At 44.4% G+C, this 15,742-nt stretch overlaps 1 protein-coding gene across 1 annotated transcript in view; it reads right to left on the bottom strand.

Moving 5' to 3' along the window:
- Nucleotides 1-15,742, bottom strand: part of thada (THADA armadillo repeat containing) — a 122,474-nt gene that overhangs the window by 93,249 nt on the left and 13,483 nt on the right. The window contains exons 19-23 of the mRNA XM_030071385.1: nucleotides 15,329-15,465; nucleotides 14,460-14,609; nucleotides 13,251-13,411; nucleotides 5,096-5,205; nucleotides 1,229-1,361 (exon numbers count right to left, since the gene is read on the bottom strand). Coding sequence (XP_029927245.1) covers nucleotides 1,229-1,361; nucleotides 5,096-5,205; nucleotides 13,251-13,411; nucleotides 14,460-14,609; nucleotides 15,329-15,465 — 691 coding nt within the window. The remainder of the gene's footprint in view (nucleotides 1-1,228; nucleotides 1,362-5,095; nucleotides 5,206-13,250; nucleotides 13,412-14,459; nucleotides 14,610-15,328; nucleotides 15,466-15,742) is intronic.

Raw genomic sequence — 15,742 nt, 5'->3', positions numbered from 1 at the left:
CTTAACTTCAACCCTCCTGCTGAAGCCAAAAAATGACCTAAAATGACCCCGTTTTGAAGTCGGGGGACGGCTTGAAAGCTCTTCGGTTCTCCAGAACATCCTCCCCATAACTCAAACAGATCATCGCAAATGAATCCTAAATATCGCCAGCAGTTTTACAGTGTTTGCCTTACTTCAATCCACTGAATTACATCATGATTTACGTAAAAGGTAGGGGCCAGGCAACGACTTCATGTAAAAATACAATTTGTCTTATCAGCCAAAGTCAAACAACGGAGGAGCTGTAGATTCATTCAATTTTCCCAAACAAAACTCAGGTGTCAGGTAGGGTCTCTGGCAGAGCCATTCTCTGCTGACTGGAATTGTGAAAGTAAAACTTGAGAGTGAGATTTAAAAAAAAAAAAAGTCTTATAAACAGCAGTGGGCGAGCGCTCCGCTGGACTCACCAGCGATGACAAAACCTTCTCAGCTCGTCTCCAGCACTGCAGCTCACTGACATCATGCCGCAGGATTTGTGTGTAAGAACTTCATTTCATTTTCACATAATTACCTCTTGTTAACATGTGGGGATTTCCCACATGCCAAGCTGCCCTGCGCTGCTTTAAGACTTAAATATTACAGGTTTAGGCTTAGCGCGGCTTATGGGCATTTAAAGGTGCATTACACCAAACTGCTTCGGGGCAACTGAAGGGAAGATCATTTAGGTTTTTTATTTACTTGAGAGAAGGCTGTGCCCAGTTTCGCAAAGACAGACACAATTTCCTGTTGCTGTTTCCTATTGTTGCATACCTCAGGGAGTAGAATGTGTGTGTGTGCGTGTGTGTGTGTGTGTGTGTGTGTTTTGTGCTTTTGTGTGCCGTTCAAGACACCAAGCAAATTGGTTACACTCCCCTGCGTGGCACTACAGTTCCTTCAAGTCCTGGGAGCTGCACCGTACCTGGGGTCATCCCCTTTTTCTCATTGGACCTATGGACCAATCAGAAACTACCACCTGGTATTAAAGCGGCAACTACACACCTGTAGACCTGTTTTCTCTAAGGTTACGTTCAGACAACCAAAAGTGGCCTAGATCTGATTTTTTCTCAAACGTGATGTAGATTTAAATTTTTTTAAGCCAGTGTCAACAGCAAAAAAAACACGCAGAATCTGACTTTTTTAAACATAATTTGGTTCATTTTCATATGTGGCCCTTCTCCAACCTGTAGTGTAAGTTCATACACACACTCACCTGGATGTAGAACGGTATTCCAGCGCTGCGTCGCGTGGCGCACAGTTTGGACGACGGGTCGCTGGACTTCACCTCCTCCAGCACCTCGGACAGCCAGCGGGACGGGAGCTGCTGCAGGGCCTGGCTCCCGCTCCTAACACACACACACACACACACACACACACACACACACACACACACACACAAATGTAAAACTATGTTAAGGTTCATTTTATAGTTTCAGGAATGACGCTAAACCCAGGTACAGCAGTCACATACAGTTTATCAAAGGCACTTACAATATCAGAATTATCAACTAAAGTTAAAATAATAAAAATAAAACAAAACATGTTAAATCAGAGAAATCACCCTGGATTTATTTACATACTGATTCATATGGTTTATCTTCATATACATATTATTCACTCTCACATTCGACAGATGTAATTTTGCAAACCCTTGTGCATTCTGTAATAATAACAACTTCAACGTTTCCCTCATAACCCTCACTTCTTAAATTCATTCTCCTGTTCTATTTTTCGTGCTTTTCATCCCTCCAGCTGCACTGATCTCCTGAGTTCATCTCGTCTGTAAATGTCTTTTTGTGTGGGCGTGTGCGGACCGAGGCAGAGTGCATCACGAGACAGTGCATTTGAACCTCTTCACCGGTTTTAATACAGATCATAACAGAGCTGACCTGAACTGAACCTGAAAAACCAACATGTGAAACCGAAGCGCGGGCCGGTCACTCGCAGCCAAGATTTTTTGCTCTGCTGGTTTATTCCACCTCAGAATAATCCAGATGCAGCTCATACAGTAGCTGCAAATAATACTGCCAGCTTTAACCTACTATAAGTAAAAACAATACACTAATTTAGGCTGCAAAAACTCTGTATCAGTAGTTTCTGAAGTGGAGTCTGAAGACCACCAGCAAAATGATGAACAGATGTATTTCCCTAGTATTTTCCTATTTCACTACTATTATCATTACAGTAATAGCTACAGTTTTTGGAAACTTTGCTCTCCGTTGAAAAAAATTGTATTTGACATTCAAGACAACTTGGGGAGAGTAAGAGCTACAACATACACTATATTACCAAAAGTATTCGCTCACCTGCCTTTACTCATACTATGAACTGAAGTGCCATCCCATTCCTAACCCATAGAGTTCAATATGATGTCGGTCCACCTTTTGCAGCTATTACAGCTTCAACTCTTCTGGGAAGACTGTCCACAAGGTTGAGGAGAGTGTTTATAGGAATTTTTGACCATTCTTCCAAAAGCGCATTGGTGAGGTCACACACTGATGTTGGTCGAGAAGGCCTGGCTCTCAGTCTCCGCTCTAATTCATCCCAAAGGTGTTCTATCGGGTTCAGGTCAGGACTCTGTGCAGGCCAGTCAAGTTCATCCACACCAGACTCTGTCATCCATGTCTTTATGGACCTTGCTTTGTGCACTGGTGCACAGTCATGTTGGAAGAGGAAGGGGCCCGCTCCAAACTGTTCCCACAAGGTTGGGAGCATGGAATTGTCCAAAATGTTTTGGTATCCTGAAGCATTCAAAGTTCCTTTCACTGGAACTAAGGGGCCAAGCCCAGCTCCTGAAAAACAACCCCACACCATAATTCCTCCTCCACCAAATTTCACAGTCGGCACAATGCAGTCTGAAATGTACCGTTCTCCTGGCAACCTCCAAACCCAGACTCGTCCATCAGATTGCCAGATGGAAAAGCGTGATTCATCACTCCAGAGAACGCGTCTCCACTGCTCTAGAGGCCAGTGGCGGCGTGCTTTACACCATTGCATCCGACGCTTTGCATTGCACTTGGTGATGTGTGGCTTGGCTGCAGCTGCTCGGCCATGGAAACCCATTCCATGAAGCTCTCTGCGTACTGTACTTGGGCTAATCTGAAGGTCACATGAAGTTTGTAGCTCTGTAGCAATTGACTGTGCAGAAAGTCGGCGACCTCTTTGCACTATGCGCTTCAGCATCCGCTGACCCCTCTCCGTCACTTTACGTGGCCTACCACTTCGTGGCTGAGTTGCTGTTGTTCCCAAACGCTTCCATTTTGTTATAATAGAGCTGACAGTTGACTGTGGAATATTTAGGAGCGAGGAAATTTCACGACTGGATTTGTTGCACAGGTGGCATCCTATGACAGTTCCACGCTGGAATTCACTGAGCTCCTGAGAGCGGCCCATTCTTTCACAAATGTCTTGTTTCACAGTCTGCATGCCTGAGTGCTTGATTTTATACACCTGTGGCCAGGCCAAGTGATTAGGACACCTGATTCTGATCATTTGAATGGGTGAGCGAATACTTTTGGTAATATAGTGTATCTCATTTTTGGGTCAAGTATTCCTTCGCCTCATGCTGTAAGGAGCTGCTGTTAAACAAGGTCAGGGGTGAAGTGAACGCACCACATGAAAACGATCCAGTGAGGCGGGGAAGACAAAGGGCACGGCTCGGCGTATCACACACACACACACCCCGTGCACTCTGTCACACACTCGGCACGCAAGGCACACATGCGCACACACACACGGCGAGATGCACCCTGGAAACAATGACAAATGCGCGAGTACGCGTTCAAACGAGGGCGTGCAGCACTCAGTCAAACCGCCGCTAATGCCGATACACGCCAGCAAATGGGGTGGAGAGAAAGAGAGAGAGAGAGAGAGAGAATGTAGGAAAGAGAGCAAGAGAGAGACAAAGAGAGAGAGAGACGGAGAGAAAGAGCCCAAACACAGTGGAACAAACCGAGGCCAGAAACCGACGCAGGGCATCAAAAGGCTGTGGTTAAGCACCCCGCAATCAACACCCCATAACGCAGCACACGGCCTGCATACCATCCACACACTGCTCTTTTCAGCCCAGCAACCCCCACTTAACACACACACACACACACTCTCACATACACACACTCACAGAGGCCCAGAACAGAACACACACACACACACACACACACACACTCCCTGTACGCCTACACATTACCACGAGAATGTCGCCCTTATTACACAACGCACTAAGTATCCACCGAGAGCCTGCTTTTTGTACACGCACAAAACAATTTGGTTTTTGTTTTAAAAAACAAGTCAGCGCCGCCTTGTCGGATCGCGGTTCGTCACCTGCCGTACGGCCACACGTCCTCCGCAACGCGCCGCGGAAGAAAAGCGTCGACCCAGAGGAGAATTATGAAATGATTACAGGTTTTCGGGGGGGGGGTTATTTCCAAATAGAGCAAAGGTGACGCTGCGAGTTTAACGCTGTCCCCGACGGGCCCGGGGTCAGCATCAGTCCAGTGCTGTTCAGTCTGCAGCTGAGGTGCATGAGTCACTTTGAAATGTAAAACTGGAGACAGCCGTCACAGCTGGACACCCCGCCGATGTCCCACAGCAACACCGGGACCATCACTCACCGAAAATGCTTCTAGGATTTTACTCCAGTGTGATCAGCGACCGAAAGTCTGTTTTTTATTGAGCAATTACAGCGATGAGCAGACACTCAGTCGCCTTTCTTTAAGCCCAAAAGTCGGTCCTACAGCAGCTGATCAGTAACGTAATGAGAGGCAATGAGACGGCCCTCTAAATGAGCTGGAAATATAATTACACTAGTTAATGGAATAAATTATGAGATAATAATGCAACATATTCAGGTTGATATTTTAATAATTAAAAGAGGGTAAACCTCTTTGCCGTAATCGACAGGTTGTGATATATAATACTGTCCATTACTCAGTGACATTCACAGTCGTGGTATCAGACCTAGAGAGCTATAATCAGATGTACAGATCAGCCCTTTGAGCTTCATGTGAACACTGTCACACACACACACACTCACACACACACACACACACACACACACACACACACACACTCACACACACACCTGCACAACATGTCGGTGAGGCGCACAAAGCCCACGTACGCCAGTTCAAAGGCACCGCGATGACGAGACTGCAGGAGCTGCTGACGGAAGTACAGGCCGACTCCCTCCACCTGAGAGAGAGAGAGAGAGAGAGAGAGAGAGAGAGAGAGAGAGAGAGAGAGAGAGAGAGATTATAGTGAGTGAAACTTTAAAACTCCACCTTTTAATATCAAAACTTCACGGCATCACCGTAACATAACCTTGTAACTTAAGAAAACAGGACCACATTTTTGATTAATATGTTGACTTAGCCAGTGCAACTTTAAAAAAAATCAATCAATCAATCAATCAATCAATCAATCAATCAAGGAAACCACGTCCTGGCCTGTGGGGGTACAGTGAAATCAACTTTGAGCTTTGCTGTGGGACGTCTGTTACCAACCTACCTGGTGCACCCAGTTTCTCTTATGCAGGGCTCCGTCTGAACTCGTGCTTCATGCAGAATGGAGGCAGCAAATTTGCATGTAGCTAAGATTACATTTCATAATTACTTTACATAATTGTTCTATTACTTGAAGTTTGAGCAACACCTGAAATTTGCAAGGTTCAGAAGAACTGTCGTGTTTAGATGAAGTGTTTGGTGCAGGTGTGTGATGCAAAAACAAGCTGAAGACGGGTGAAGGGTAGCTGACCGTGCACTGTAAACTAGACACTGGTCCAGCAAAAATAATGTTATCTCACAATATGAAATCAAAAAAGATACAGGGTGTCAAGTGCAAAAAAACAAAAACATATTTTCCTCAGCCCTTAGATGGAAATGACAAAACACTGTGAGTAGGGTCAAACTTTTCACGGGTAAATTAAATGTAATGTTTTTAGATATTTCGTTTCCAAACAAAGCAGCACCTCCAGTCTGGGGCTGGCTGAAGAAAGACAGACACAGGTCCAGGATCTACTGGCTGATTCTTGCGGCGTTATGTTTTTCTAGCTGGGGGATGTGGACAACAGGATTTTTCTACAGCACCACAAAAGCACTGGAGTTTTGTGGAGTTTTTCGGCGCACTGTCATCATGAGAAGTCCAAGAAGCACGAAGGCCAAGGTACACGGACGGCACGTCTGCAGCTCTGCGACGCTGGAAGGAATAATCATGTATTTTACTGATCAAAATTTTCAATTAAAAGCAATTCTCCAAGCGCTTAGAGTAGAAAACGTGAATGTTGCATGACGTATTTACCTCTTTGACCAAAACTTTGCTGTATATTCGTCTCGCGCCCTGGTCAAAAACACACTGATAAATATCGGCGCTGGCGATAAACGAGTGCACCCCTGCCTCAAATCACAGCAGTGAGGGATATAAAACTGGTTAACCACCCAGCTCTGTTAACGGATCCCGCCGCATAACCTTTTCTGTATGCGGTGAGGAAAATGAAGCTCTAAAACTGGCAGGGCGATTGTTTTACAGACACCGCTGCATTTCAGCCAGCGGGCACTGAGCTTGTCAAGCGTGAGAGCGGCATGTCAGTGGCGTGACAACTGTGTTCAAATAAGGATGCTGAGACATCCACATAATGACCACTGTCGGTAAAACCATCCAGTTAGTAATAGTGTTAGTAACATTATTCTAACTATACACATACACACACACACTGCAGCAGTGTGTAAACTGGTGAGTGTGTTGCAGGTGAGGCGGCAGGGCGAGGCGGACGCAGAGATCCAGTGCCCTGTCATTAAGGCTGTGGCATCACCGCCACCACAGAGCAGGCCGGGCCCGGCTTAGTCAGGGGTGGCATGGAGGGCACAGGGAGGGGTGGCAGGGCCCCAGTGCCAGAGCTGTGTGTGTGTGTGTGTGTGTGTGTGTGAGAAGAAAAAAAAAAAAAAAAAACACCCAGAGGCCCCTCGGGGGATGTTGGGTTAGACACAACATCTAAACTAACACAGAAAGAAACAGACGCTCACATGAACCAGCATTACGCCATTCACTCTTACACTGACCTATGATTTGTGATAGCACTTGTTATTTCTTATGAAACCTCTGCAAATCCCTTTTCTCTCCTCCTTTTCTAGAGACAACACGTAAGATGACCTGTTAAGAAAGCCCAGAGAGAAAGCTGGTCGCTGCAGCAGGAAATGTTGATGGGATAGAGTAAAAAAAAAAAAAGCAGAATTAAGTAGGGACAGACTTAACCGTGGAGTATTTCAACGTAACACAACCAGCAATTACAACCCCGCGATGATATGTTAATGAATGAATCAAAAATGCATCGTTCGCAGCAAGTCTGCAAAGTGCTTTAACGTAACAGCAGCAGAACAGGCTCAGACTGGGCAGAAAATTAATGAAAAGTATGAATATGAAAAACAGCATCATGGGGGTAGCTGCAAAAATGAAAATAAATGAGTAAAAATGCAGTGCCGAAGCAGCCCTTTTGCCGGCCACATGACCGGTCCCATCAACTCGACTGACCCTGCAGACCTAAAGTGGACTAGCGAAAACACCAAAGTATGGGCCGGGGCGACCGCAGCGGTACCAAGCCCGTGACTTATCACATCGGTGGCCAGAGTGGACTCCCAGGACAGGCCTGACCTCACCGGGGTAAAAATGGCAGCGGCAGTCACTGTTAGAGGGCCGTGGCTGCCGGGCCCAGACCGCTGCGGTGCTGAGCTGGGCCGCGCCGTGCCGCGGCTTCGCCTATTTAAAGCCTCCCTCCCGAAGGTTCCCGTTTGTGTAACTGTTTAAAGGGCCGAGCGGGCTTCCTGCGTGGGGCAGTGAGGAGCGGGTGGTGGGGGGGGACTTTATTTAGATGTCAACTTCCTGTTTGCAAACGCGCCCGTTTCCCAGAAAAACTTCCATGTGCGGAGAGAGAAGTTTCCCAACTCTAATTATATGTATGGCTCTGGGCCGTGACGATGACCCAAATAGCCGACTTCTCCCCTGCCGGCTGAGGGTGAGCGAGGAGGCTGATAACACTCGCTGGTGCTGTTCAGTCTAATGGCTGCAGTCCCAAAAGGGAATTATGCAACTCTGGCTGAGGGAGGGCAATAAGGAGCCACGGCCCATAAAAACTACGTCATTGTTAATGCTGTCATTATTAGTGCTCGATCCTAATTTGTTTTCTTTCCCCCTCCAGCTCAACACTGTGAAACTCAGCGGGGTTTCAGGTAAAAATGTCAACCCAACTGCGTATTTCACATTAACTGTAATTTTATTCCAAACTATGAATTTTAGCTAAATTGAGAGTTGGCTAAATCCAGTAGGAAGCCGTCCAAGGAACTAGGGAAAGTCCATGTAGGGAGAAGAGCCAGGCACCAGCTATTTTAACAAATGATGCAGGGAGGGGGGGTTTGGCCTTTTTGGGTTTAGGGATCCATGTCTAAACACTGCGTGCAGCCGTGAAAACAATGTAGGAAGTCTAGAGCTAATATGCGGCACAGTAGCTCATCCTTTAAACCAATGTTTAGCACGAGGACCCCAGCAGGCCAGGAAACGATGATGCTTCCTCAGACCTCTGCTGCCCTCGCTGTCTGTCCGAGACGGATTGTGTTTATGAAACTGGTTATTATCCATCATAACTACCAGTGGCACAGAGAGGGGGTATGACTAATACGAAGATCGCCAAAGGTGAGCTGCAGAACATGTGAACCGTTTTGTACCGCGAATGAACTATAAACATGTGCTGTTTCGAAATGATTTGCTTTATTATCTGCTGCGTCTATTTCCCATCTGCATGTGATTTCATACCAAATATGTTCTCATATTTTCCATTCATGTGCTGTCATTTTGACTAATTTCTTCATTCTTTCTGTTTATACTTGACTGAATTGTTCTTTCGCTGTATCCTATTACATGCTGCTACAACGGCCCAATTTCCCCACAGGGATTATTAAATTACTGAAGTGTCATCTAATCTCAATCCCAATAATTTGTAATAATAAAAGATAAGCTGGCTGACAAACTGATCATACTTTTACAGAATGGATTCCCTGTACCTCAAAGACGGCGAACAATCAACTTGAGGTATTGTGGTCTTCATAATTGGTTAATAGCGATGTGTGTGTGTGTGTGTGTGTGTGTGTGTGTGTGTGGGTGCAGGCGAAACAAATGATCCGTCCCCTGTGAGTAAGAAGCACTCGGTTCAATCCAGGCTTTGCTCAGCTAAATAAACACAAGAGCTGTCAAACTCTGGACAGTCTGCTGCTTCGGTGGTCTCTGTACTTTACTCTCTCACACACACACACACACACACACACACACACACACACACACAGCCCTTCATAGTTCCCTCTAAAGATGTCACAGTGCAACCCCGTCCCCATCCATCTCTCTCCATTAGAGTCAAGCTGATTGATTTCCTACTGCTTCACTCTCATCTCCTTAACTCGGGGTCATCAACAGGAAAAAAAAAAAAAAAAAAAAAAAAAAAAAAATGTAAAAACCACCTCCATTGCTGCATGTCAGCAGCTGCTGCTGTTGCCATGGCGCCACTCGGTGACAGAAACATCGGCAGCGTTGCCTGGCCGACGGGGATGCAACACAGGACGCTGGCGAGGGACAGCGGGAGGTGGACAGCTCACACAAGGCTCAGGAGGAGATGTGTCTTGGTCAGACACACACACACACACACACACACACACAATACACACATATATACACACACATCTACCCATGCATGTCATCACTGTGGTAGGGCAGAGTGACTTTGTCCACACAGACCAAACCCGGCCCAACTTTCCAAACACTTCAACTATTGGAATCACCGCACAGATTGTTAACACTAGTATGCACACACACACACACACACACACACACAAGGGATGCATGGAAAGTGATGACAAGCGTATGAAAAAGAAAAAGGGATGCGGGAAAGCGAGGCAGAGAGCGAGCGGAGGACAGGAGGTCAGACTTTCTGCTCTCTGTTATGTAACGAGTCCCGGCGCTCGAATTAACCGCAGCGGTCAGCGGGACATCGATGACATCACCGTCACTCATCTCTTCTTAACACTGTGGCAGTGACATCATCATCAAGGCCATTTCTCAAACGGCAGGGGAAAAAAATTTAAATGAAAATAAAGGCCATAACTGTTTGATACCACCTCATTTTCTGACTCGATGACTTTACAGGCGGAAGCCGAATATCTGAGCGTGTCCATGTGGTTTGAAGGAAATACTGAATAATACTAATAACACTTAATATATCATTGAATTGAAAACATCAATATCACAGAACCTGGTGAAAAAGTATTTTTACAGGTTGCTGGGAGCCAGATCGGATCCGAAAACTGCCAGAAAGTGTTTTAAAGTCATTGCAGTAGAGGTGTGAATCTTTGGTTTAACATCATTATGATCAATTCATTATTAATTAGCGAGCGTTTTGATTGGTTCGATTCAGGTTTGTAAGCCACGATTCCGGTCAATGATTCATTTCAGTCTAAATGATTATATCCATTAAATACACATGAAAGACCTTTTTGTTGTGAAATGTGGAGAAAAAAAAATCTGAAAAGAACTAGCTAAAAATTAAAAAAAATATTAATGACAAAAAAAGTTGCAGTTTTAGTATTTTGTTGGATAATGTTGTGTCAGTTTCTTTAAAGAATCATTCAATTCAGGGCATTTCATATGGATTCAGTCAGAGCAACGCATTCTACTAGTTTTATTTTTAGCAGTTTGAAGCTGTTGAGTTGGTAAAGTTTTTAATCAGTGACTCGTTACACCCGCACACTGCAGAGCCATTTTCAATAAGTGGAAACTGAGCTGAACTAAATCTGGAAACAGGATTTGGCTCCTTCACTTCAGCACAAAGTATCTGCAGGTTTCAGGAAGACATTCAGATGCATCTGAGGTTCTGAAAAATATAAAGAGGGAAAAAAGGACACCAGGTCTCACAGCATATGGGACGTGAAGTGTCTTCTTCTGCTTTCTTTTCTAAAAGAATTATTCTTCATACCCTGTTTCTAGATTGTTGTACCAATTGTATTAAATGTAATGTAAAAAAAATAAATAAATAAATAAAAAATTTTGTTTACGAGTGGACATGAAGTACAAAGAAACGTCACATTTTATGGTGACTAAATAAGATCTGTAACAATTATAATTAGGACCCTTTTTTTTCTGAAGCCACATTATTGAGACAATCTATTTTAAATTATTCTTACTTATTAATGATAAACTGATATTACCTGCATCACTCTGACAGGACTAACTGCAGCCTGGCAATGTTATCTTCAATATAAAACCTATACAAAAGGTTTGCAAGTGTCTCGTCACATGAACAAAACCTAAATATGTATTTCCTTTTAGCCCATAACAAAGTTATTCATGTTGATTTTAAAATATTTGCTCTCTGTGTTGTCAAAGGTTTGTAAAACAGTTAAGACGTTTGTGATGTTTGTGTAAAAAGAGACTTGCATTATTGCTGATGAGTTAGTGAACGGTATATTTTGCAAAAAGGGATTAAAAAATAAATAAAAAAAACAGTAAAGATGGTGGTATTATTCGCACCAGGATGCTGAAAATGACGGCACTCCATCAAACACGCTCACACACACACACGCAGCGCATGTTATGACACTTCTTACTTTCTCTGTAGACACTTCCTCTCTCAGGGGTGTAAATATAGGGTCGACGGGTAAACACAAACACACACACACACACACACACACACACACACCCTTTACCCCCTACACAGTCAAACATAGCCTATGTCTGGTACCCTTGTTATTATGGATGGTAACATGCTGAACCACTCAGACAACTATTCCTGTGTGTGTGTGTGTGCGAGTGTCTGTCTGTCTGTGTGTCAGTCGGTGTGTGTGTGTGTGTGTGTGTTGTTTGCAGTGCTCAGTGTTTTCCTGCTGGTGGTGGAAGTGATTTGGAAAGAATGCAGTGGAAAGGGAGGGGCGTCATGGCCGTTAAACCAGCAGGGTCGGGCCTCAAATGAAAGCGCGGCGCTAACGAGGGCGGATGCTAATTGAAGAGCCTCCCAGCGTGGCGTCACTCACACACACACACACACACACACACACACACACACACACATACCACTCTCCACTGCTGTACGTACTCACACACACACACACTATGAAAAGAATGACAGCTTTTTACACACAAGGGACATGCTGGGCTTACCATGAGCCTCTGGTGTCGGTGGATGTAAACATCTCGCATCTACAGTGAGAGTTTGCTCACATGGAAACCAAAAAAAAATCTGCTCTCTGCTGCTCTCTCTTAGCTCTTATGATTGACTACTTCTTGATTTTTTGTAATCTTGGAGCTGAAGCATCCTCCTGCACTTGCTCTAAGTCAGTCTGAAATGTAACACGTAAATGAAAACATGAACACTACACTTTATTTCTAGGGTTTGACTGTTTTGAAGCCTTATACTTCTCTTAATGGCTGATATACTTTCCCAACACATGATATCTTTAAATTCGGCTATTTTCATATTCCTAAAATATTAAAATTCATCGTTTTCAGGTGGAAGAGTCCCTGAAACAGCATGTAGAAAGCCATGTGATACTAAAACTCTCCACCGAGACCCAGCAGAGTAACACAGTCATGCGTAGCTGTGCAGAGCAGAGCGAGCTGCGTTGTAACTGGATTTACGGCTTCCCACTGGCACTGATCAGTGCAACACTGATCAATGTCATAATCAAACTTGCCTTGACAGTCCAAATGTCGGGAGATTTTCACAACAGGAAAACTAAAATTCTAATATTAGCATATGCATGTGCTGAATGGGATAAGCTGCAAAACTAGGTGATTTTTTTTCTACTGTGAAGCCCTTTAAGTCTGTAGTTTACACCTGACACTGTTTTGCTTAAAATAAAAAATAAGCCTCAGATTTTAGTCTGAACAAGAGAGTATCACTGACTCCCAGACAAAAAAGGAACAGTCTGCTCTTCCCTAAAGTTGTTTTGAGTGAAGACAGAAGTAATTTGAAGAGAGAACTGCTGATACAGATCAGTTCCAGATTACGAGTCTAAATCTACTTTCCACTGGATGTTCAGTTTGAATATTTGGCAAAATCAAACTGAGACATTTTCAGGAGAGAAACGATGGAGGTGTCGGTTGCGGGGATGAAGCTAATAAGCTGCTTCGAGGTAGGGAGGACGCCGAGGGAGCCGAGGCACGAGATGCGGGGGACTTTGAGGGAGGTGTGTGTGTCTGTCGGCGCTCACCTGCTCCTCGGTGATGAGCCCGGCGTGTGTGTGCGCGGTGGCGTCTTTGCAGTGGAGAGGCAGGCTCTGACACAGCTGTCCGAGCAGCATGGCCACTTCCTTCATGCTCCGCCAGCAACATACCAGCACCATCTGGGCCGTCACCCTGTAGCCTTCGCCGCCTGTAACACACACACACACACACACACACAATGACATACACTCATAAACATGCCCACAGTGGCACACACACCTTTGTTCTACCTCACTTTTTAATCGACACTTCTGCGTGTTGTTTCACGGTTAAGCTCTTTCAAACAAACCAGTTAAAAGTAAAAGACAGTAAAAAGAATTTGAATTTCACATCACACACACAACTGCATGATATAGGGCTACACACACACACACACACACAAAAACAAACATACATTAACAAAACTAATGATGTCACGGTGGTTCAACTTTGCAGAAGTCAGATAAAGTTGCACTTTGTTGTTTCAATCAATAATAATAATAATAATTCACCCAAAATAATTTATTCATGTCATAACATAACATTATGCAATATGGCATTCTGAAGTTACAATCAGTAATCACTGGAAAACAAAAAGTACCACAATGTTCCTGTTTTTCCATAAAGGGTCTCACACACGTGCACCACGAAACGCACACACACATAAAACTGCATAGAGTCATTGAATGCTTCCAGCGATCTGTTTATCACAGAGCAGCAGGTTGAGGGCAGCAGTAAAGGGAGACTGAGGAAGTGACACGTTAAGTGTGCAATGTGTAGGTGCAAACCACTCCAAAAAAAAAAAAAAAAAAAAAAAAAACGGGAGAGAAGGTCAAACACTGCCCCCAAAAGGACATGAGGAGTACTGCACCCACAAACACACACACAGCAGAACATTTTACACACCTGCTCTTCCCATGAAACTGATTGACCAGGTGCATCAAGGTTAAAGCTATAATCCTTCATTGTTTTACCTATTAAATCCAATTCTATCACAAAGAATAGATGAGAATGATGTAGATTAGTTATGGATTTTTAAATTTTTTATACAGCTAAGGCATGGATTATGCAAAATAAGCCACAAATTACCATGAGACAGGCAATCTTAATTGCTTATATACTCAGTTTGCAACTCTGTGCCACTTTTTTTGATAATCTCTGATCTTCCCCTGTGACAGCTTGATGAAATCAGTGCAGTGCATCTACCGCCATCCCACCTGTGCTGTCCAGGGCAGGTGTGTGTGTGGTCTCTGAGTGTGTGTGATCATCTCCCGGGTGTGTTTCCAGCTCTCTGGCGCTGTTGAAGAAGTCGTTGGTGTCTCTGGGCTGGATCTCCTGCAGGATCCTCTGCAGGCCTGCTGATGTGTCTGTGAAAACACACACACACATACAGAACAACTTGCGTAGTTACACACCAGCACACGAGCGAAAACACAGACAAACACTGAAATGAGGCATGGGATATAATCTACAGTTCCCTCTGTGGCCCAGAAAAACAACATGACTAAGTGGGAGAGCTTCCATGACCGTAAAATGTTATTTATTGCTGGCTTGTTAATGTTTTTCTGTAGTAAACAGTTTGCTCTCCACTAAAACTGGGCTTGCCGCAGAGAAATGCAGCTGAGAGCCAAAATCCGATGGAATTAATCTACAAGCTGGAAAATAAATTCTGCTGTATTCCTTTAAAAATGTATGGAGAAGAACTCATGCCACACTGAAATGTAATAAATACAACGGAGCGATGGGAAATGCAAAGCACACAACCGAACATTAATCTCCATTAGTGTCATACTTGAAAGTGACTGCAATCCGTTTCGGCTCGACAGCTGGGAGCCAAAATACAAGACAAATTTTGCGAGGTGGAATATACCTCACAAAATTCCTTGATATTCCAGAAATTACAATCCCACTGAGGTTCATTTTTTTCCCCTGGATTTCACAATTTTCTGGACGTACAAATCACATCTGATGGGGATTCGGTGTTTTCCTACTAATCACAGCCGTGTAGTGCAGCGGAAATCAAAGATGAACACACACGCACGCACACGCACACACACTGTGTCTGTGTCAAAACACGGCGGACCACCTGAGTCGGTGTCCATGGGGATGAGTCCCTCCGGGGAGGAGCTCTGCACGACGGGGGAAACCACATCAGACATCCTGTAGCACACGGCGATCAGATCGGACACCAAACGCCTCCACTGCTCGGTCTGACTCAGACTCCTGCAAACACACACACACACACACACACACACACACAAATTTAAGATTTACAAGCACCATACACTGGAATCTCTAGCATGATATCTTTGACTGAATACCTCAATAATAACACTGAAATTATATTGTAGGGATGACTGCTGGTGCTTTAATGAGATATTTACACAGAAGAGATTTTTGATTTTTCATCGCCATTAGTGGCATTAATGATGTCCAAGCAGGTGGAGGTAAAAAATAGAACAGCCAAAACAGTTTAATAAGTTCAGAAAAAGGCATCGCC

Source organism: Myripristis murdjan, chromosome 15 (genome assembly GCF_902150065.1).
Source record: "Myripristis murdjan chromosome 15, fMyrMur1.1, whole genome shotgun sequence".
Lineage (NCBI taxonomy): Eukaryota > Metazoa > Chordata > Actinopteri > Holocentriformes > Holocentridae > Myripristis > Myripristis murdjan.
Note: the sequence above shows the minus strand (reverse complement) of the source record. Positions and strands in the feature narration are given on the sequence as shown.